This window comes from Sylvia atricapilla, chromosome 3, assembly GCF_009819655.1.
Source record: "Sylvia atricapilla isolate bSylAtr1 chromosome 3, bSylAtr1.pri, whole genome shotgun sequence".
NCBI classification, from domain to species: Eukaryota; Metazoa; Chordata; class Aves; order Passeriformes; family Sylviidae; genus Sylvia; species Sylvia atricapilla.
Genome location: NC_089142.1, coordinates 63,708,730 through 63,733,365, shown reverse-complemented (window position 1 = coordinate 63,733,365; position 24,636 = coordinate 63,708,730). Strand labels below are relative to the sequence as shown.

The 24,636-nt window shown below is 40.5% G+C and overlaps 1 protein-coding gene across 1 annotated transcript in view; it reads left to right on the top strand.

Annotated features, from left to right (window-relative positions):
- The first annotated feature begins 214 nt into the window (after positions 1 to 214).
- The window catches only part of ARFGEF3 (ARFGEF family member 3), a 79,209-nt gene continuing 54,787 nt past the window's right edge, over positions 215 to 24,636 (top strand). Inside the window, exons 1-4 of the mRNA XM_066315604.1 lie at positions 215 to 500; positions 1,595 to 1,646; positions 13,680 to 13,761; positions 16,820 to 16,951. Of these exons, the coding sequence (XP_066171701.1) occupies positions 416 to 500; positions 1,595 to 1,646; positions 13,680 to 13,761; positions 16,820 to 16,951 (351 nt within the window). The 5' untranslated portion in view covers positions 215 to 415. The remainder of the gene's footprint in view (positions 501 to 1,594; positions 1,647 to 13,679; positions 13,762 to 16,819; positions 16,952 to 24,636) is intronic.

Genomic DNA, 24,636 nt, shown 5'->3' with positions numbered 1-24,636 from the left:
GCCTCCCGCGGGGCTGCTGCCGCCGCAGGGTCCGGCTCCGGCGGCGCCGGCTCCGCTCTGCCCCGCGGCTCCTCCAGCCCCAGCGCCGGGAAGGGAGTCCCTGCGCTCCCGCGGGCACGGCCAGGCCCGCCCAGCCCCGCTGCGCCAGCGGGGCCTGCCCGGGGTGGGAGAGGAGGAGGAGGAGGAGGGACTCCGCAGCGGCAACAACTGACGTGTCCCCGCCATGGAGCTCGGCGTGATTCATCAGCGGCAGCGGGGCGGCAGCGGGGTGCCGCGCTCCGTTCCCGCGTAGGCACTGCTGCGGCGGGGACAGCCCCGGCACCGCTCCGCCGCCCGCGCCGCCCTCCTCGTCCTCCTCTTCCTCGCCGCCTCTCCTCTTCCCCCGCGCTTAGGCGAGGATCCCGGGGGAGGCAAGATGGAAGAAATCCTGCGAAAGCTGCAGAAGGAGGCGTCGGGGAGCAAGCACAGGGCCATCAAGGAGAGCTGCACCTGGGCCATCGGTAAGGGGCGCGGGCAGCGGCGCCGGGCCGCCCGCGGGGGAGCGCAGCGGGGCAGGAGCCGCCGATGGAGAGGTTTTGTAACGGAGGGGGCAGGGAGACCTCAACAAACTTGTTCTGTTCTGCTGAGCCCCCAGCGGCTGGGAAGGGACCGGAGCACCTGGGCCGTTCGAAATGCCCGGGAGCTCCGCGCTGCTGGAAGGGGCTGTGGCACCTGCTGCGGGTCCCGGAGAGTATCCACGTCTCTGGGCTTCCCCACCGCCTGGATCGGCTTCGTGGCTCTTGCGAGGCAGATATACGGGGAGCCGCAGCTGTCAGTTTCCGTGTATGTTTTGTAGGTGCTGTCTTTTCCTTTAAAGGCCCCCTCCCTCCCTTAAATCATCGTAAAAAAAAACCCCATGCAGAACAGCTTTTACGCTGGCTTATGTTCGGGAATCTATTTTAAAAGCTGGAAGTGTTGTTTTACTGGGTTACATGAGCTCTTTTATCCTTGCAATATAATGGTCAGTGTAACGAGTTAATCTTTCAAGGGAGTACAAGCTTAGGTACGTTTTAGCATCCATCCATTTTCAGAGATTGTTTGTGGCTTGAAGTGTTTTTTGATATGAACAACCTCGAACACTGATCATCAAGACCCATAATCTAAATCAGCATAACTAGGATACTTTCAATTGCTGTAGTTTTTTGTTTTTCATCCATATGTATCTACAACATTCTGTGGCATCAGACCTGTTGCTGTCTTATTACTGGCCTTTCATCTTGATGTTGCATGAGTTGCTTCATTAATTGCCTATTAGTCTTGCACAGCAGCCATGCAAGCATCCTCTGTACTGTTCCAGTTTTAGTGGATGTGCTGCTGAAGTGCTGATAAGTGAAAGGGAAAAAATGGTATTCGATGCCTTCTCATTGAGCATGCAACATCCTGACAGATTTATACAAAGCTTTGGCAACTCAGAGCAGCAGTGGTGGTTGTTCTGTCAGCTGGAGTAGGTGTAAACTTTAGGATCGTTGGCTTGGAGGCTGTAGCCAGATGTATTAACTGTGGTTGAACTCAGAAGTTTCTTTTAAAACCCCTGTTGTTTCCTTTAATTATACAGAAACCTTGGATTCTCCCGATGCTGCTATCAAGATACCTCCATATCAGCTGAGGTAAGAACATTGAGCTTGAGTTCTGTAGAGCTTGTGAGTATTAGTAAAATTGAAGCATAAACTTTGAATTAAAAGTGAGGTAGACAGAGGAGCAGACTGCATCTATGTGATTTGTATAGTTTGTAGATACACCTGTCTAGGCTGGTAGTAGTAGACAATTTTCTGATGAGCCCTTGGCATTTGGCCCTAAAATGTAAAGAAAGGTATTAAAATGAGAATGAGTATGCATAGTGGTGACATTGGTTACAAAGGAGAGCTCTCTATGGTCTAAAGAGTTTTCTTGCTAAATTCCATCTTTCAGTATAAGCAATGATGCTTCTTAGTTCTCCTCAGTGTGCTTGTGTTCTTTTAAATCTAAATCAGATTTTGTTACTGAAAATAAATACTCCAGAAACTAAAATGTTATATCATCATATAGCTAGGACAGTGACTAGGAGCTAAATTAATACAGTTTCTATGCTTACTTCTCCCTTTAGCCTGCTAAATTATCTTGAGTGAGCCTTTTTCCCTTCTTCTCCCCTCTGTTTGTACACATATAAAATGGGAGGGGTGGCATGGTCCTCGTTTGTCTAGATATTTAAAATCTCATTTTGGAAATTGTCATTGTTATGGAGTAGGTATGTAGGCAAAATTATTCACTGTCCTTTCTGGCAGAACCATTAGGAATCATCAAAGGAAACTAGCAAGTGCACTGTTTAAAACAGAAGCATGTTCTTTCACACAGCTTAATAGTTAAAATGTGAAATGCTTAGGCTTGCCTTACTAGAGAACGTAGTGGACGGTGAAAGACTGCATGCATGCAAAAAACACCTCAACAAATCCATGGAAGAAACTGATTGAAATCTGTCAGATGCACAGGTACCCTTCTTATTCAGAAGAACATCAATCAGAGATGACTAAGTTTGTAAAGGAGTATGTAAGACTGTTGCTATATGTTTGGCCTAGCCTGTAGGCCTCTTAGCTATCCACAGTGAGCTGCTGACAGAAGGGACTTTTTTTTGCTACAGTATTACTCTCCTGGGAGCGTTTCAATCGCCTCATTATTCCCTGCTGCTCCTTTCATATATGCTTTGCAAGGAAAGTTAGGGGTTGAGTAGCTAGTTATTCCAGAGCAGCCGCCAAACAGGGAAAGAATAGGAGCAGTTCTTTTTCCACTCTAAAATCCTGTCAGTTGCAGACCACAAGGGGCCTAAAATCAAATGGAGGATGGTGTAGCACAGGACTGACATGACCAGACCAGACACAATGCATTTCCAGCACAGGATGGAAACAGCTGTATGGCTAATTCTCAGTAGGCCCATTAGAATTAAGTTTACTTGACGCTGTGGCTGGAGAAAACTTGGCTCTTCACCTTCCCATTTATCAGCCTCTATCTTTAATATGGTGTGTGGTCTCTGCCTTTAAGTGCTATTGTCATTCCCTATGAATTAGTTAGCTAGCTGTTACTACATTTCTTCCTTTTTCACTTTCTTACTACCTCTTTACAGAGAGGCCTTTCTTTCTTCTTTCTTCAATGTTCTTAATAATGTATTTGTTTAGCTGGGGTGTTTTTTCCACTGTAAATCCCAATCTTTTTTAAATAAATCTAATACCTTTGCAGGTGTAGCTATGATTAAATAAGCTCTTAATGTTAGTAACAATTTGTCACTAGCAATACACTCATTATTGCTGGGTATTTTGGAAAATGAAAGGTACACAAGAGGGTTTGGACAAAGGCTTTTGATGTGGGGTCCTTGGTAAGGCTCAGCCACACAGCCTTAGTGTAGGAGCTGTTGTTAAACAGCTAAACAGTGAAGGATAAGCCCTTCACTCTCTGATAACAAGCTACTTCCAGGCTCCAGATCAGTACGCTGGGCCACATCTTGGGCTGGAGTCTGCCTGCACAATGTGCAAATTATATAAAAGTTCTTTGCTTGGTGTTTGTTAAAAAGCAGCACTGTTGTGGCTTGGTTCCTAGCACTGGAAAAGAATAGTCTTGGAAGTAGAGCAATGGCTGTGACCAGAAATGCAGCCAAGATATAGGATGGAGATGTCCTGGCTGTGCTTCTTTTCTGCTTTCATCTTGGATCAGGTGCAGGTTGTATCAGCTGCTGCAACACAGATCAGCCTCTGGCTGCTCATTCGGTTGGAATCTTAATCTACACTTCACACTTAGGTTCTTTTCTTTCTAGAACTGAAGAATGAAGGCTGCTCACAAGAATGAGAATGTGTAAACTGTATTTTCACTTCTTTTTTACTTATAAAATAAAAAGCCATTTTCTGCTTCTGAACCCCAGTTCTGGATGAGTAGAGGTTCTTCGTAAAGTTGTCTTTTGTAAAATTGTGGCTCTAGTCTGCTTTCCTCAGACTATAAGCATTTGAGCTCAAGGGGTTTTTGATGTGTGTTATATCAGCTACATACTTGTCACGCCTGTAGTATTGGGGTAGGTGACTTCTGTGTTCTATCTTGTTTCTGACCTATCCATAGTTTCATCTTGTATTACTGATCATGAGGCAGACCACATTACATTTGCCTGATGTCTGTGCAATTAATTGAGGGCTTCAGCTGTAGCATTTGCATGGGAGCTGTTTCCAGCAGTTGCCTGGTAGCAGTTTGGATAGCACATGCCTGCTATGTTTGGGAGCACCTTTTGCCTCAAGGGAGTCCCAGTGACTGACCATCCAGGCTGGAATGTGATTCTTTAATTAGTTTGATAGAGATCTGTTGGATATATCTTCAGGGAGCTAGATGAGAGTATTTTGCTGTTAAACTTCCTTTGATGTTAATTGGACTTATGAATCAAAATCCCTGTTAATGACTTTGCATATTTATTCTAGTGAGGGGTATTATTTAAATATCTCACTTCCTACAGAAATACAAATCTCAAACAAATGCAGAGTCTCCCATGGAGTCTTGTCAGCTTTGCCTTGAGATAGGAGTATGTGTGTGATTTTTCAGTACTTTTAACTTATGATCATAGTGTTGGGCAAGGGTGTGAGATAGTAACAAAGATTAAAGTGGATCAAGATGGAAATGGCCATAAGTTGGTTCAAGGCTTTGCTGTAGATGTTCCATGAATTCTTGAGAAGGGAGGGTCACATAACCTATTGGCAACTGGCCTCTTATTATCTGACTAGTACGATGATATTTGTCTCTGAATATGAGTTGTGAAGATTGGATATATACTAAGGAAACTGGGTGGCTGACTTATAAATAATGAATTAGTAAGAGAAATTGATGTGCTTGTGTTTTAATTGGGGAATTGATCACAGAAAATAGCTTAAGAGACCTTAATGTTGTCTGCCAACAAACAGTTGTTTGCTACTCAGCTGGGCTATATTCACTTCAGTATTTTCAGGATGGCAAATTCTCCCCTAAGGCCAGCACTATACACTGAACAAGTCTCTCTTCTTGGCTTGTTGTGATTTTAGAGGCTGAAATACAAGCTATAAAAGGTAACTGAACAGACACAAGAAAATGAGCTTTGAAAAAGAATGGTTGATTGGAGCAGTTTAATACTCAAGAGGATTATCTACATATCAGAGAATAAAATAAGAGGCTACACAGCAGTTGCCACTCACATACTGCTTTGAAAAAACTTGGGATTGCCAGAGTTTCTTGGAATGCATTATGTTATTAAGTCATGCCTTATAAGCTATGTAAAACCTAGTGACTTGCTATCAGCACACACTTTGCTGAAAAGAAGAGGTTGATTTGGACTTCTGAAGGGGCTTTCTTTTTGGAAGAGATGTGAATTGGGTTTGCATGGCCAGGTTTTGGTAGCAGGGGGGCTGCAGGGGTGGCTTTAGTGAGAAGCTGCCAGAAGATTCCGCCATGCCCAGCAGAGCCAATGCCAGCTGGCTTCAAGACAGAAGTGCCCCATGCCAAATCTGGGCCAGTCAGAAATGGTGGCAACCCCTCAGTGAGAGTATATTTAAGAAGAAGAAAAAGAGTTATTTGGCAGATGTAACTGCTTTCAGGGAAGAGTGGGGTGAGAATATGTGAGAGGAACAACTCTGCAGACACCAATGTCAAGTGAAGAAGAAGGAGGAGGAGGTGTTCCAGGTGCCTGAGCTCAGATTCCTCAGAAGCCCATGGTGCAGACTGTGGAGAAGCAGTCGTGCCCTTGCAGACCATGGAGGTCCATGGAGGCACAGAGATCCACCTGCAGCCTGTGGAGGAGACTGATACTGGAGCAGGTGGATGCCTGAGACGAGGCTGTGAGCCTGTGGGAGGTCCATGCTGGAGCAGGTTCCTGGCGGCGACCTGTGGACTCATGAACAGAGGAGGCTGTGCTGGAGCCAGGTTTCCTGGTAGGACTTGGATCCTTGTGGAGGACTCACGTTGAAGCAGACTGACTCCTTTCCCTAAGCAGTGGCAGGAACAAGGTGTGATGAACTGACCATAACCCACATTCCCTGCCTTCCTGTGTCACTGGGTGGGAGGAGGGAGGAGTGGGGGTGAAGGTGTTTAGGTCTTATTTTATATCTCATTATCCTGCTCTGTTTTTTGGTAATAATAAAATGAATTAGTATCTCTAATTTGAGTCAGTTTTGCCTGTGGTGGTATCTGGAGAGTGATCTCTCTCTGTCCCTGTCTCAAACCATGAACCGTTCATTATATTTTCTCCCCTGTCCAGTTGTGGAGAGGAGTGACAGAGTGGCTTTGGCCTGGATCCAGTTAGTCAACCAACTGAAATTCCTCTTATATTTTGCACTAGCCTTTTAAAAGTGATCAGTATTTTGGGAGATTACAGCTGGAAAGTCAGAAGTCAGTGAGGAACAGGATCCTGTGTAATAACCACTTCATATCCATTCCATCTCTTCCTGTTCATGTCCCAGTACTAATCATGTTGGTGCTAGCTTTTGAAGGCAGTTTGTGAACTCTTTTTGAAGTCATGGACATTTGGGTATGAAAGTGGTAGTTCTACTCTTTTTTTTTTTTTTTTTTTTTTTTTTTTTTTTTTTTTTTTTTGTGTGTGTGTGTGTGTGTCTCTAGATTAGCATCTGACACACTTCTTGAGAAGTATGCAGTTTAAAATCTATTAAATAAAACAACATGCTTGCTCATTTTACCTTACATGTGCTCAGCAAATAATAAAAGCAATAATTGTGGTGTGATCATCACCAAACAAACAATGCTATAGAGACTTTCAATCCACTTACCCTTTGCAGGTAGTTCATCCACTTACAGAATCTTGATTCTTGGGATTCATTTCACCTTCTCTGTTGTGAAGAAATATGTCTATTGTGATTTCATTGTTATTGTCTTCTCCTATCTCTTAATTTCGTTCATGTTTTTTGTTAGTTTCTTTCTTCTGGGAGAGAGTGGCTAGGAAAGCTGATATATAGCAGATCCCCTGAACGGAAGGGAGGAATGGTTGTCTCTGAGGGTTTTTTTCTGGGGAGTGGTTTTAGTATATCTCTCTCTATTTTACTATTTTTCTTTTTTAACACAATTTGTTTCCTCCTCTTGCTGCCACAACCACCTGGCATTAGGTGCTCCTGTGCTTTCTTCCTGGATGTGACTGCTGGATGTGACTCATGCTGCTCAACCATTACATGGTCACTATCTGCCATTCAGCAAGTGAATTATGAGTTCCCTGGCAGGCAGCTGGCCAAGAAGAGATTCTAGTGACAGTGTGGATTACTGACCTGCATCTCCCATGCTGGCAGTGTACAGCCTGGATCCAGACTTTTGGGGGGCACTTACGTAGTCCACTTGGTGTTTTGGATAGTGTATATGCGCTGGTCTTGATTTAAAATTTTGCATTCTTGCATTCTTGGTTCTAATGTTGAGGAGTAGATGAGGGAAGGAAATTAGTGTTTAGAAAGGCAACGCGCCACTGATACAGTGTTTGGATCCATCTGCATGTTTAATCTGGGATATGTAAGTGGCCCTATTTCTTGTCTAATGGGCAGTATTTTTATCTCAGCAAAACTTTGCATCTTTTCTGGGACCCCAAAAGATGATAGTGTTGGGGAGGAAAGGGAAAGAGATAAGTAGGGTCAGCCTCAGGAGTCCCTGAAAACCTTATAGCTGGGGTTGTGACTCTTGAATGTATTGAGCATAGTTTAGCATTGTTATGAAAAAAGACAGATGGTTTCTGTTACTGTCAGTTTGAGTGAGGTTTTTTTGTTTGGTATTAGTGGTGGTTTTTTTAAAGAGCATTACTTGCTCTTTCTGAAGCTAACTTTCTGGCTTTCCTGATGTTCTTTGTATTAGTGAACCATAACAATCACCACTGCCTTGGATCTTTGTTCCTTTTATAGACTTTTCTAAAAATTCATTCTACTTTTGTGATGAAAACCCACAGTCAACTAGTGGGCTGAAGTTAATTTTCTTCATGAGAGCTGGTAGAATGGGAGTAGGGAGCAGCTGGGTGGGGCTAGGGGTGAGAGCAGCCATAGTTTTAACTGTTTGTCTGACTTCTAACAACAAATGCAAATGAAATACTGACCAAAGGGTCTAAGGATGATAATGGGATAGCAGTGTGTGTGTTTGTTTTAAACGTTTGATCACTTTCAGTGCTTGCAGAAGAGAAGAAATGAGAACATCATGAGGCTTTTGATAATTACCTGAGAGAATGAAATATGGTTGGGAGTGGGTAGAGGGGTGACACTGAAACTGAGAGGACTGTTTTCCTGCTAAATGATGCTTTAGTCTGCTCTGGTCTTTGTGTGATGCTGTGCAAGTCATGAGTTTTCTTTGTTTTGAAAATGAAGGTATAAGTGGGAATAATGAAAGTATTTTCTCACATTTCTTTTATTTACATTCCACGAAAAGTAACAAAGCTGCAGGAAATTCACTACCTTTCTTTTCCTTGAGTGTTTGCTTGCTTAAGAAACTGAATATGCTGGAGTGCAGTGAGTATAAAATTACGTAATGCATTGCAAACATGGGATATTTTTAGCATCCGTCCCTTAGGTCTGTCAAGATCTAGCACTGAACTGCTGTGAAAGTTGAATGGCATTGCAGATTACAGCATTGACCTTCAAAATGTAACTAGTAATGACCAGAAATATACCTCATTCTCCCATTGCTTCATCTGATTTCTGTAACTCACAGCTGCAGTGAAGAAAATAAGGTAATTTGCAGGATGTACCTCAGTGTCTCTTTTTCTGTTCCCTCAGCCCTACCTTCTCCCAGCATTGTTAAACTTCTCCTGGTGGAAGCTTTATTCTCATAAAACACTTTGTTATTTTTTACTTAAAATTTGAAACAAAAATGCTTTCAGTAGACAGATCTTTAGCTTACCTTCCAAATATAGCTTACTTGCCAAATATAGGGAAGAGAGGTTTCATGGAATAGTTTGACAAGCTTTCAGAATTGTAGGCTGACCAAGTCCAGCTTGTCACCTCATCTTCATACTCTAATTCAAATAATAATCAACAAAATAATCTAAAGGCTGCAGATTGCTTTACAATCAAGACCTGGTGAGGTTTTCATGTGTCATCAAGTTCTTTAAGATCAGAGTTTTTAAGTCACTACAATACTTTGTGCACAAAGGGGAAATATCTGTGGGGGTGGATGTTCCAGGGAGAGCAATGATAATGTATCAGAGAGAGATTACACTAGAACTTTGGAGACTAGAAGCATCTGATTATTATTTTGGCCTTGTCCATCATACTTTAATATCGTGTAGAATATTTTGCTGTCTCTCTTCCTCTCCTTGCAAGTAAAGGTACGCCTTGTGCTTATGGGCTTTTTTTTTTGTTCTTGTTCCTTTTTGTTTTCATCCTGACAACAAGTTCCTATCTAGGAACTTTGTGTTTCTGTTAAAATCAAGATGTTATTAGCTAGTGTAGCAAGGAGGCAAATGACCTCTGAAGTGCTCTCCAGCTGAGTGACTGTGCTGAGCTACTTAATTACGCTTGTATGAATTCTGTGGTCTTGGCTGCACTGGGTTGGCTGGAAGATTAAATTGCTCACGTTTGCCTTTCCCATGAGTAGAGCTATGCTGCTTCTGTAGTGGCAAATTCATTTATCTTAGAAAGGATGTAAATAAAAAAGATTATAAATACCATTGTTGTCACTTCTTTAATACCAAACAGTTTTAAATTGCAATCTTATTCAAGATTCCAGGTTGAAAAAGGAATTGTTGAAGTTCTAGCTAGGAGACTGTGAAATTACATTTAGGTATTATTCTACCCTTTTTTCCCCCTGTGTCATTAAACGTCCTCTGATAAGCAACTCATATTTCCCCGCAAAGGCAGGCTTATTTAACAGTTGGATGAAGACTGTGACTGGTTTGAAAAGCAAAAGGATTGGAGGGAAGAGGGAATACATGAAAAAAAGCGGAAGGAAAAATTAAATACTGAGTTTAATGGAACTCTGAGAGAGAGCTGATCTCTCAGCACCCGAGGTGAGAAAATCAGATGTGGAAAGAAAAGGAGCGTTAACCTTAAGTCAGAGGAGAAGAAGCCTTTCCATTGTAACTGGATAAAAGAAAAGAGTTTTGTGCTCTGTAGGAAGAAAAAGAATGAGATTCTTTAAAAAATAAGATGCAAGTGGTGAGGCAGAAAAATGAAAATGCCTTCAGCCATAAATTACAATCTCTTTAGTTATTACTAAAGTGGGAGCTCACCTGATATGTGCAAATATATGAGGCAAATCTCATGATATGGGAAAAATGCCCACAAGTGTCTCTATGCTTGTGAGTAACTGGAGTAAAATCCTGGCCCTGCTGATGCAACTCAGCATTTATATCTACACAGTTTGGCAACAGTCTCCCAAATGTTTTTTCCCCAGGACCTGTAAACTGCACCAAAGTTGTCTAATGGTGTGTGATCATCTTGTAGTGGCACAGTGTCATAAAGATAATTTGGGTTTTTTTCTTGAAAAGGAAGGTTCTAGCTGGAAGGCTTCAGTTTTTGTCTCTTATCCTGTTGCTCTACTATGTCTCTAAGTACTATTGATGGTACTTGCACAGAGATACAAATTTTAGTGCTGGAGGGGTCGGTTGTAATCATCTGGTTTGACTTCCTGCCTTGTGAAGGTGGGAGAACTTGCTCTGTATTTACATACTGTGGATTCCAAATCTCTCTCCATCCTTAGCTTGACTGTGATTCTCTTTGTAAGTGTAAAATCATGCTTCTGTAGTGATCATTTCTCTAGAATGTGAGCAAGGACTTAAATCTTCCTTCTTGAAGAGACGTTACTTGAAAAGTGATGCATTTATTCCATGTTCCTTGTCCAGGTTTTAAGTACTTCCATTATGCCTAAACTTGTTGGTGGAATCTTTTATCAACGTTCTTTAAACCAGTACAGGAAAAAAGATTTATGTTTCTATTTTTATATGTGCATGTGTTCATATATACAACACTAGAATTTGTTTTATATAAATTAAATCATTCCTTTTTGTGCAAGGAGAGTGTTTGCTTCTGTTTGGTTTATTAAAGGATAGCAGCTGTGGGTACTTGGAGGATTCTGAGAATTCATCTCTACCAATTATTTTCTCATCATGGGCCAACTCTTCTGCTTGAGTATGTGATGCTAATAATATTACACTGTCCTACTCTGTTCTTTTTAGGCAGCCAAGACAGAAAAAATCTTTTCAATCATTGGTTACTCAGACTAAAAAATGTCAGACTTTGTTATCCTGCCTAATAAACAGTGTATCAGAAAATGGCAACAGTGGTGAATCAAATTCTTATCTGTTCTTTGACTAGGCTGTGAATTATTCTGTGGAATGCAAACTGCATGCTGATAAGTTCTGCATGCTTGAGTTCTGAATTTTGCTTCTCCTATGTAATTTTCAGCAGGAAGATAATGCAGAGAGCTGTCTTATTTTTCATCTTTAATTTTCAGAAATGGGATTAAAAATAATAAGATTATCACCATTTGCATGAAGGGAAAAATGTTTCATTTATCATGTCCCATTCCCTAAGTCAAGGAGGGGAAGATGGGCTATGAGACTGTGTTTCAGGCACTAACAACAAGGAGTTAAGATTAAGCAATTTCCTATCTTCATTACAGTTTTTATTATGAGAGTGGATCAATGAGCCATTATTCTTTTCTCACTAAAGGCTTTTTTGTCATTACAAAGAGAATAGAAAGATTTTTATGATCTCTCTACTTACTATAGTAATTTATCTTGCTCTGACCTTTCTGGCAGTCTGTTTTGACTGACCTGCCATAGCATCCCTTATTCCAGACCCGCAAGGAAAGAGGTGAGATGATAGGTTGACGAGCCACAGCAAGCTTGGACAACTAGAAAGGTCATTGTAACCTGGTGTGCTGAATATAAAGGCTGTATGTGTTCTCATCACTCATTCTGCAGTTGGCAAAGTTGGCAGTCATGGAGTGGGGTAGCTCAGGAGGGACACCTGTGCTCTGGGAGTTACTGGCCCTGGATTAAGCACTTGGTTCTGTCGCTGAGCTTTTTTGCTTGCCCTGTCAGATAGCTTCCTCTTCCAAGTCAAAGGTGTTCCTTTCATTCTCCCTCTGTGTTGGACTTGCTGTGTTTCAGTCAGGGTGAAGTTGGTATTTGTGCTTCAAGCTGTGTATATGTATGTCCACACCAGCATGCAACAGTATGGATACTTAAGAGTTACAGTGTGAAACTACTTTCTGTACATTATGTAAGTGGACAACGTTCTTAAAACATGTTTTGAAGTGTATTCTTGTTCATCAGCTTATTCTGAGAACTTCAGTTATGTAAAATGTCTTACATGTGTAGTGCTACAAAACCTGCATGAATTGTCACTTAACCATACAGAGCTGCAGACAGAGCAGTAAGCAATGACCACAGTAACCCTGTGGTGGGGGTTTGCTCAAAACAGAGTGGAATTATAAAAGGGCTGCAAGGTATAAGAGGAAACTTCAATGCCTCTCTTCACTGCACTCAAATCCGTTGAGGTAATTCTGATCTGCATTCCCTATTTTGCAGCCTTATTGAACAGAATTCTTAAGACATTAGAAGGGACTGTGTTAATTTACATGATTCTCCTGTTCTGCCTGAGGATTATCTGTCCTGTCCTTCATGTTTTCATGCTATCAGATGAAGCATTTAGATGGCAGGTTGAACTGAAGTGTGAAAGGTGCTCAAGCTAATCAACTTTGTAAGATATCTCTGCAGGTGTTTCATAGCTGTAGCATGGAAATGCTAAAGGCTTAATTGACTGAGTGTGTAACAAGAAGAGGAAATGACACAATGGCAATTCGTTTTCTCCAAGAATATAGTGGGAACACAGTCTGCAGCAACCTTAATTAGATTTTCAGTTAAACATTTTTAGCAAGGATGGGAAGTTCAGCTAATTGAATCTGTTCTAATTTCCATCCTCCTGTTTGACATTTTTTGCTCTTCTTTTTGGGACATGTATCAAAGCTCTCATTGTTCTCTGCTCATTGCAGTATGTGATGACAGATGGCAGGCAACATGCTGATGTGCGGGGTAGCTACACATAAGCCATAGGAGCTCCCACCTGTCTTCATTATCATGAAACTGAACTGGATCCACTCCAGTGGCTTATGACTTTCTTCGTTTTCCCCTCTCCTTCCATTTTAATGTGAGAATAAATTTATTCTATAGTAATAATGCCCAAAATGTTTATATGCTGTTACAAAAATCTGCAGGAAGTCAGAAAAAATGTGGTGTTCTGCCTAGAAGAGTTGCAGGTCCAAATAACCATCAGTTTTTAGTATGATTCAGTTAGTACTATACACTGTAGTAATCTTTTTTCCTTATTTTTTTCCTGTGTGTGTGTCTGGCTGATGGAGTACCAGTTAATGCACAGGTATTTTGGTTTTGGCACCTGTTGATCTGCTAATTTCAAATGCAAGTTCTCCTCACTTTAAGAGAGGGAGTATAACTAAGACACAATGTAAAAGCACTTAAGGTGCTTTCTGGATTAGAAATGTGTAAAGAAATATGCCAGCTTTCTTTAAAGGGTAAAAGTGCTTCACAGAATTGTGAAATTATCTTTAGCTGCTATATGCAAGCATGATCTTTCTGAAACTGATACAGCTCTTCTGGAATGGTACTTGAACACCAATTTTAGTTGCATTTTTCCAGCTCACTTTTTTTTTTTTTTTTTTTTTTTTCTCTCTAGGGAGAAGTGTCTCCTTCCTCTTCAACTGGCTCTGGAATCAAAGAGCATGAAGCTGGCCCAACAAGCTCTAGCAGGGATGCAGGTATGGGTTTAGGGTGGGAGTGTGTTGGCAGGCAGTGGGTGTCATGAAAATCTACTCTTTTCTTTTGAAAAATACTATAGAAAAAGCATCTGTCCTCAGATGAACCTAACAATAATGTTCATATTTCTATTCTGAAGTTAGGATGCAAGTAAAGGCTGATGATTTTGTAGAAGCTAAAAATGTTTTGCAGATAGGTGGGAGGTCCTGGATTTTAACATTGAAATGTAGATGTACTCTTCCTTGTGGGTCCTGTGCTACTCCCAGAAAAGTTTGCCACTGCTAAGCATCTTAGAAATTAAGCTGAGATTTGCTGTTTTCTTTGATTAGAAAAGAGGACAGCAGTGCTTGGAAGATGGAGAGGTTAATAGAAGATCAGGGACCTGTGTTTTTTACGTGTGGTCACTTATCTGGGTTTTTATGTACACTGAAAACAGTAGAAACGCCATCTGATTTGGAAGTCTGTGAAATTGCAAAAGAAAACAGCAGTGCAGCACAAGCAACAAAAAGACTCTCCTGGGTCTGACAGTATAAAAACCAAAGCAGTTTACTGTTTTTTTAATCGGACAAATGAGTATAGGTCAGTAAATGCTTATCACCAGGGAGATGCTAGTCGTGGAAAAGGCTGGGCACACTGCTGGGGCGTAAAATCCATTTTCCAAAAAAGATTTTTTCCTTGGAGGGCCAGAATGAAGTTGTTCTGGGAATATAAGGATGTAAGTAGATTGCTCAAATTCACTTAATCCAGCATGTGAGGTGTCAGACACTTGGTTAGAGAGTTCCTCATATTGGGGAAGGGTGTGGCTGTAGAAGAGAAGGGCTGCTAAGATAACAAAGGGAGTGGGGCATTTCTCTAGCGAGGAAGGGCTGAGAGCTGCGACTGTTTAGACTGGAAAAGAGGTGCCTCCAGGGCTGGAGACATGACAAACTCTCTGGACAACCTGTACTTGATCACCCTTACAGTAAATTTTTTCCTGGTGTTCAGAGGAAACCTTCTGTGTTTCAGTTTTTTTCCCACAGCTTCTTGTCCTGCCAGTGGGCACCACTGAAAAGTTCCTGTCTCTTCTCTTTGCAAACACTCTTCAGGTTTTTATATATAGTGGTGAGATCTCCCTGAGCCTTTTCTTTTCTAGTGTAAACAGTCCTAGCTCTCAGCCTTTCCTCATAAGAGAGATGCCCCAGTCCCTTTGTCATCTTAGCAGACCTTCCCTGGACTGTCTCCAACAGCTCCATGTCTCCCATCCTGAACTAAACATTCTTCTTTAAATAGAAAACCCCATTATTCTCACTGCAGATTGAGTTAAATCTCATCAGGCTGTTCAGTGCTCAAACACTTGATATTCTGATATGTGGGAAATGCTTTAAACATTGTGAGGTAAACCCTGTCTGGCAGTTCGGCTTTACCCACTCACTCTTTCCCTCTGAGAGGTATGGGACAGAGAATCAAAAGGGTAAAAGTGAGGACAGTTGTGGGCTAAGACAAAGTTTAAAGCAAAAGCAAAACTGCATATTCAGATAAATGAATATATGAAATTCATTCATCACTTCCCACGGAGCAGCAGGTGTTCAGCCATCTCTAGGAAAGCAGGACTTCATCACCTGTAACAGTTATGTTGGAAAAAAAATGCCTTAACTCTGAATGTCTGTGTCCCCTCCATTTCCTCCTTCTTTGCCCAGCTGTTGTTGCCGAGCCCAGTGTCATATGGCTTGGGATATCCCATTGCTCACACTGGGGTAAACTGTCCCAGCTATGTCCCCTGCCAAACTCTTCTGCACCCCCAGCCTACTTGCTGGGGAACCAGTGTGAGAAACAGGCAGCCTTGATGCTGCCTAAGCTCTGCTCAGCAATAGCAAAACATGGGTGTTTTCTCAGTGCTCTTCTGGTCACATATCCAAAACACAGCACTCTTTGAGCTCCTATGAAGAAAATTAACACTATCTCAGCCAAAACCAGTACAAGCATGGAAGGTAAGAAGTAGGAGTGAATCAGCGAAATACACTGCAAGGTTGAAGCTGAGGATGAGCATCACTACAAAAGTGATGGAGAATGTAGAGGGGAAAGTGGGCTGCTTGAAGTCTCTGCTAGGACAGAGCAAGGTTCTGGGATCTAAGACAAGCTAGTTTTGCTCTGTTGTGGGATCTTCTGAGAAGATAGGAACTGGGAAAAGACTTGTGTGGATATAGCTCCTGCAGGATGCCTGCCACTAATAAGAGACACCCATGAAGATGGCTACAGACTATATGGAAGAGGCATTTTCGGCAGAACTCCAAGGAAATAGTGCCATTGACAATGTCAGGAGGTAGTTTCTGAGATACTGGACAAAGTAAATCTGATCAGTCTGAATAATACAGTCAGTCTGTATTGAATTCAGTTCAACCAACCCAATGTCAGGACAAGGAATTTTGGTATGATCTCAGCTTGGGTTAGTTTCTATGTGTCTGTTAGTCACTTGTTAACTGTACTCTTCATCTGAGGACTTGATTGTATCCATTAATGGTCAACTTCTGTATGACACAAAACACGTCTTGCCAGGGATCAGAAGTGCTACTTCCACAAGCACTTGTGCTCTGTACACTATTGGAGTAATTGGGATGGTAGGTGACTATCTCCTGTTGGGCAGTAGTTGGCCAGAATACTAACCTGAGCGGTTTTTTGTTGGATTTTGTTTGTTTGTTTGTTTGTTGGGGTTTTTTTAAGTTGTTGTCGTTGTTTTGACAGTCTGGGGAGATGGTCTGCAAAGATTCCAGTCGCTCCCAGCTTCTAAAATACTGAGAGGTTTTGCTGAGGACATTATTTGAAGTGATTTATCAGTTACTGATGTCTGCTTTCTTCTTGTCACTGGAGAAGTGGGATGGGTAAAGATGATACTGGAATGGCAGCTGACGTTACACAGATCTCCCAGTTTTGCTGTTTTTCTTATATTTTATATTATAGGATTAATTTGAAAATTTTACACAGAGAGCCTAGCCACCATAGTACCAAGGGCTAATAGGTTTAAGCACAGTACTTTGCAGAGGCAGTTTTTGTCTTAACATGTACATTGCCATTTTCTCTCTGCAGAAGCTGCTGTCTGATGAGAGGTTTGTATCCGTGGAAACAGACTCAGATGAGAAACAGTTGCTTAATCAGATGCTGAATGCTGTCAAAGTGACTCCTTCACTCAATGAAGACCTGCAAGTTGAAGTGATGAAGGTTAGTGTTTCACACACATCAGTGCTTGCAACAGAGGCTGCATGACTGAATGCTGAGGTTAGCAAATAAATTGGCTGTTGCCTTGAAAATCTTCATTTTAGGACAGTATTTGATTTCCTTTTCCTACTGGGCAGATGTCAGTTGTTTTCATTTCTATTTTGTGTTGCTTTTGATTAAATAGGAGATAATTTTCATTAAGATTCAGAATACTGGTGGTTCCAGTTTTAGCAAACTTAAGCAGGACAATCAATTTCCTCCATGGAAGGGCACAGATAAATTCCACAGATCTGGAATTTTGTTATTGACCTTTAGTGATCATGAGGTGGGCTGTGCACACTTGTAATTTTGCATTGTGTGTGCATAGGTGCTGTGTAATTTGTTAGTTGTATTTTCTCTTTGTAAAATTCTAATGATGGTGTATGATTTATTTAGACATCAAAATGTCCCTGAACCAGTGCATAAGGGAAATTATTGTTTGATATACTCTGTCAGAGCTTCCATTTCTAGGAGCACTCTAGCATTCACCTGTGTGCTCAGCTGCCAGGAGGTACTGTTTTGGGGGGGAAGAAAATACTGAAATTCCTTGCCCTGTGATCATTGGTTGTATGACTTAGAAGTCACTTTTCTATATCAGTATTGGCAATACCTGTATTATTTGTACAAAGCAAGGTGATGGCGGACAGTTTTCAGATGTTTGGGTGTAAACTTTGTGCTGCAGGGTTTGTGGTGCTACAGCTGATCATTGGCTGAAACCATTTTGGAACAAACCTGATGGTCCTTTTTGCATGTTTATTATACCTTCAATTATACCAATTGATATATTTGGATCTATTCCTTGACCATCTTTTATTTCAAAGTGCATAGATTAGTTATTTTGTTTCTTTCATGTGACATAATGAATATATGTTATCCACTCTGAAACTGCTCTGTATGAGTTGTACTCTTTACCACTGGAGATGAAATGTGCACACAGTGTCAGAATGTGCAGAGGGGTAAACCCAGCAACAAAAAAGGGAGTAGTATTTGGGTGGACTGTTACCTGTTTTATGGCAGCAGGCTTCTGCCCCAGGCTTAAATGACGACACCCTGATCTGCATTCCTCATCCTGGCACAACTCCTTCCTGCCTCTTTTGTCTCTACAGAGGGAAAAGGGAAGAATAAAGTACTTGCAGTACTGAACCAACAGGTCCCTCTTGAAATGCAGTGATTTTTTCCAAGTTGCTTTTTTTACATTCTTTAGTGTTACAGATTCAGAATCTGCATGCACAGTTTCTTTGAAAGCCTTAATGTACATCTGTGAGGCAAAGCCTCCGCACTAAGAAGAATGTGAACACTGTATTTTGCTACAGTTCTGAGTAAATATCTTCTCAAGTTGTCTCGACATGTGAGAAGCAAAAATAATTTCAAAACATCAAACCACAGAAAACCCAAGCCAAAACCCTGTATTTATGTATGCTTTTCTTTTTTTTATTAGAAAAACATGTTCCATTCCAGTTTAAGTGCAAAAGAGAAAAGAGAACGTAGTCTTAATTTCACTGGGTGAAATTTTGATATGCAAATCCTTTTCTGAGCAAAATATGTGTATGGTAAAAATCAGGCTACAACATCTACTTTACATTCAGAGAACAAAGCAGAATTCTATTTTGATTTAAATATTTCAAGAGACCAGAAGGTCAAAAACATATTGTGATCAGGACAGTTAAAACTCAGATGCATAAGATCTGAGCCTTGCCTGACAGTCAAATCAAGCAGACAACTCTTCAGATTGTAACGTGGAGGTTACAGGTGCCGTTGGAGCACTTGAAAATGTTGTTAGCTAACCCAGGCCTGATGAATGACTACAGCCCTTGCGGGGGGAAGGAGGGAGATTTCTAGCAGCTGGTCTCAGCCATGTGTTTATGTCCCTGGATCTGCTAAAATGTGTCCTCAAGACAGCTTATGATTGTACATTAGACTGTGTTATTCCATCTGGAGGAGATAAAATACATTCTTTATCTAGTGCAGATAGGTATTACACGAGTGTGAGCAAGTTTGTGTAAAACTGTGTAATCTGTAGTGCCAGCCTGGTTCTTTGTGACTTGCTGCACAGTTGCACCAGTCTCACAGGTATTAAGAATGTAACTGTCAAAGATTACAAAAGCTTTCAGTCATGCAAAATCAGTGTGAAAGTAGACGTAAAGGAGTACAGAATTCACTGTAAGTTGCTGGCATGTAAGCTCCTAAGTCACCTGTGTTTAGGGTTTTTTAAAATCCTATCCAAAGTATCTCCCACAGTTCCCAATAAGTATACCAGAAATATGCTTCACATACTATCAGAAAAATGTCTTGGATATTTATGTAATTTTTTTGTGACTGACCTGTACTACAAATGGAAGTCTGAAGGGATCTGATTAGCTGAGGAGAGCATTCTGTAAAGATGCTTTTTACATTCAGATGACTGCATGTTGGCATTGGCAATGAAAGGAAGAACATAGGGAAGAGATGCAAGGGCAGTTAGTTGCCTTGCTTCACACACTTTTGGAGCATGTCAAGTATTGTGAGGGGCTATCCTTAGACAGGAATGGTATGATTAGCTGTAATGTTTGCTGTAAATAAATGGAGAGGAGTGCTAGCTGGTGTCACATTGGTGTCGTGACCTCAGAACCGAAGGAGCTGGGAGTGGCAAGTGAAATAGAGACAGGAACAATGGAGTAGCCTGGAAAAGTAAACTTTAATAATGAGCAAAACAACAAAGGGCATAGAGGACAATCTCCAAAGACAAAACAATAGGGTAAGCTTAATCATCTATAGGGTTACATCTGAGGGTAGGGAGCCAGTCATCAGTGTGAACTTGTTACATAACCTTGTACAGCAAGTGTTACAAACCAATCATAGACAAGAACAAGAAACATTGCCTAGTATGCAATCACCTAATCAACATAACTTCCCCCATAATCCTGTTCTTCTCACCAAAACCTAGCTAGTTGTTTTCCCTCTCAACATCCTGCTTCCCACTGCCTTAAGTTGATGCCTCCTGTGTGACCAATCAAGGCCAGGCCACTTTCTGTCCCAGCCAGCTTGACTTCCACAACCTAATCTCTTCCAGAACTGAAAAAAAGCAAATAGCTGGGGCCTCTGTTGTAAAAATGGAAGGGCATTGACTTATTTGTGGCTAGGTACCAAATCCTCATGATTTTTAAGGATGAGTATTATGGAATGCTCTGCAGATTGCTGGTTTGAAGGATCACAAAACCAGCACTCTGATAGCATTCAGACTTAAAGGGCAGGGCTGGGGGCTGTGCAGGAGTGCATCCTGGGCAGCCAGGGAAGATTTCTACTGCCCAAATGCAACTGTCAAGATGAACTCAAAGCCTTCCTCTCTCCCATTATCTCTCTCTTCTGTGCTAGGTGAGGTACCACTTACCTTTGCACAAACTTGGCTTGACTGTTTGTTTCTTCTGAATACCAGTTGGAGATTGTGCCTTTCTATTTAGGTTTTTCATGTAGAGTGATTATATGGGGAAATTCCTCCCTTGAATTTCCAGAATAGAAGTGATACTCTGAAGTCCTTGTTTATTTTTCTTGCAGGACACCCTTATAATTGCTAAGCACTGGGTAATTCTTATGCCAACAGCACATTTATGCCCAAAAAAGGCAGTGGTCTTTTCAGTGAGAAAGGGGGAAAGGCTGTGGGTTTTCTTTGACATGAATGGGCATGAATAACAAACACAGGTGTACTAACTAGATTTGATTTCCCACGTATCAAAACAAGCTGTCTAAGTGGATAAATATTTTGCATTCAGACTTATTTGGCTTAGCAGTTAAATAACATATATTTCTTTGGAATATCTCAATTACTATCCACTCTTTTGTCTTTATCTCTGATGTGTTTTATGGTAGAGATTTATTAGTATTTATCTATTGTCTTTATCTCTGATGTACTTTTTGGTAGAGATTTATTCATATTTTCACACCAGGGACTAAAGTGAGGTTATTTAGGTGCTTTAATTTATATTAAAAGATACTGAGGAACCAGATAATTCAGAAAGTGTGACTAGAGGGAATAGTGTAGCTGACACAAGGCTACTTCAGTATTCATCTTTGCTGCTGTCATCCTTGTTGCTATAAGACTGAAAAGCCTTCTGTGTTACCAGTTTGTTTTACAATGCTCAACTGGCTGTGTATCAGTCAAAAGGAAAAATCACACATTCATACAGGACCTTGCTGATGGTTTTGTTTTACATCAATAATTTCAGTTTCAAATGGAATAATTAAATATTTACACTTTTTTGTTTTCTATGGAATATTCATGTAGGAGGGAAGAGATACATTGATCACTAATCAAATGCAATGTTTTTTCACTGAGATACCAAAGTGTCTCGCTGCTCTATTTCTACAGCTACAGATGGATGGAGAAAATCAGAGGGACAGTAATTTAGCACTTTCCTTGGATGAACACAGTCATGCAGTAGGGCTGGCTGAGAAGTTGGAAAAATTTTGCTGTGTGACGTGGTGCCATGTTATAATTGAGTGAAATGCAAGGGTGTATCTCACATTGAGGAGTGGGGACATTTTGTTGGTGTTAAGCACTAGACTAAGAAGCTACAGGTAGTCTGCAGCAGAAAGGGGACATGTTCTAGACTGAAATTTAATTCACTTTTGAGTTCACTTGTGGACTCAGGGAATCCTGATTTTTTTTTCCCCCTGGCTGGATGCTTTTAAATTCTGGCTTCAGTTGTTTTTAAAATGGCTGAAGTACTTCTACTTTGTGCAATTAGACCTTTGCTTGGAGGAATACGTATGGTATTGACAAAGGCACTGTCAAATATTGTCAAATCAGCAGTGGAAAAGGAACCTGGGAATCTAATCTATAGCTGAACCTCTGGATTGCAATAGCTTCAAACCTCAGCAATTCTGTGATATTTACTTTCTCTCTTTGAGTTTTTGATAATTTTCCATCACTAGCCATGACCCTAAAATGCTGTCCCTCCAGGAAAGGCCCCTGGAAGAACTACAGCTAGGCTTTGAAGGTAACTGTGGCACCCAAACAGCTGAAACCAAATATTGAGGAAGGGGGAAGTATGGAAGGAATATTAAACAGCAAGGACACTTGGGATGTTTTTCTTCTTTTTTTTTCTTTTTCTTTTATTCTCATGCATTTTATAGTTGCTTTCATTTATGAGTTTACCACCTTTTTAATAATGCAATATTCTGGCTGACCAGAATATTATTCTCAGATAACAACAAAAAATGTTTAATGAACAATTGCAAATTACTACAGGAGTCCTCACACAGAAACAAGTTCTCCAGATAAATCAGATACACTGTAATATAATGGGTATTGAAGTAAGAAAGTTGCTCTTCGGACAAAGGTGTGATTGATCATGTAAAATTTCCCTTTCTAGTGCATTCTTTTGTTTTCTTCAGTCACAGAGACAACCTTTTCATATCATTCAGTGCATTTCAATTCAGTCTGTATTCAGATTTCCCAGGAAATTTAGAGCTTGAAGGGCAGAAATTTTCAAGCAGGAAAGAGAATAATGACGTCTTGTGAAAGGAACTCAGTTTTTAGATTTGATATTTTTCCAAATACTTGTTCTTTATTTCACTGTTCTAGTTATTGGTGATGTACTGGACATGTTATACTGTGTTTCTGTCAGTGAAGATTCCAAGCTTTGTTTCGTATTAAATCTGAGAAGACTTCACACAGTTGAGTTGCAGCTACCTTAGTTGTGGTGATGTTTGAATAGACTTGAGGGTTACTTTGAAACCAAGTAGTCTTCCAAAGTAACTTTAGAGGGAAGACTCTTTTAGTTCCCACTATTTACCTATTATCCATAGTGAACAGCAGTTTTATTTAGGAAAGATTAGTTTATTTCCTGTAACTCCAGCTTGCATTTATTTGTGGATTAGGTGTTTTTCATGCTGATGGGCAAATTTTTAATGATTTTTCTTCTGTAGGCTTTCAGTGAGGAGTCAGCCAGAAGTCTTTTTCATCTGTGGATGAAGTTTAATGAACCCTTGCTAAATCTGCTGTGTCGAGGCAATCTTTTCTCTTTGTTTTTTCACTGATCCATTAATACAGCATTTGGGAGCTCTCCAGTGATAATACTAGACAGCTCTTTTTGTGATTTCAGTTTTCATTTTGGATATATTCAGAACTGAGATCTGACTTAGAGTTCTGTGGTAAAACTTAGTTTGTGTAAGGACAGATTGTCTTTAGGTTGGGCATTAGCAACTGTTCTTTCCAAGATTGCTACCACAGTGCTTTAAAGGTGCAAAGTGATTCTTTGAGTGCTAGGAGCAATCTCCTAGTTTTTATTAATTTATAATCTGTAGTAACTAATCAAATTGTTAGGGCTCCAGTTACAGTGTCAAGTTAGTCACTTGAGAAGGTCACCATTGAAAGTCTACAAGGAGTTGGAAAAAGTTCAGTGGTAATTTTTTTTTTAGCCTTAGTTTTTATAACAATTATGGTTGACTTGTTTGAGGGTCTGTACAACCATGTTGTTACGGGTTCAGGGAGATAGTCCTGATCTGGTGCAAATATGGAATGAAACTGGACCAACCAAGCAAAACTTACAGTTAATTATTTCAGAAAACTTGTCAGGAACTTTGTTGCTGTTGAGCAGATCTTTGGCCCTCCAAGACAGAGAACAACTCATGTATTTGAAAATGTCTCCAAAGTGTTTGATCCATAATATTGACATAACACAACTGTACAATCCCAGTCTCTGTGGATGATTATATTCTACACCAATTTCTTGAATATTAATAGATGAGATAATCACTCATCAGCTCTCTCAGATACATATCTTCTCACTGTTTTAAGATTAATGTTTATGAAATCTGTTTTTCCACATAAAATGTGTTTGTGCTTAGTGGAATGTAATTTACAACTGTTCTGCTTTGTCTTCAACTGTAATATCAAATGGAGGACTAAAACAATTTGCATTTAAAGGTATGTGTAAACTATATTATTCCCTGCCTCTTTGAGGCACAGCATATGTAATAGTTTTATATAGAAATAAAGACAGTGATCTGTGCCTATTAAAAAGAAGAATTCATTGGTGCAGCTGTAAAAATATAACTTCCCAGTGGTGATGAAGAGGAGAGATTGTCATTATCAGGATGGGAAACAGCAACCCAATTGGTGGTACTTGCTGCTTATCTATGCATTTTAATTAATATATAATTTGGGAACAAGAGACTGTTTTTCCCTCTGAGTATATTTTTTGCACTGCATTGTTGCAAACATATTTCAATATCCCTTGCAATGTAAATTGCAGTCCAGTCATCTTCTGAGCAGAGACAGACTATGCTTTGAATAAAGTAAAAATAAAAACAATTGTGCAACTTCAGTTGCATGCTTTAATTCAGAACTCGCTTAGAATTTCTATTAAAAAGGAAAAAAATTAAATGCTGGAAATTTGTAGAAGAAAGATTTGCCTGAAGGTAGTCCTTGTAACAGTGGTGCCTGATATGAGCTGTCAAAAGCAATAACACACTTCTGTCCAATCCATAATTCAGAGGTGTATTGACATCTGCTCTGTTAAAGAAGGGATTCTGTAAAGACTTGCAGAGTATCATGCAAATAAGATTTTTTTTTTTAGATCAGTCCTGCTAAGAAAGTTATATAGAGTTCTTAGTGCTTAGCCTTTTCATTAGTTAAATTTTTGTAATGTAGGCCAACTACAAATCCAGAC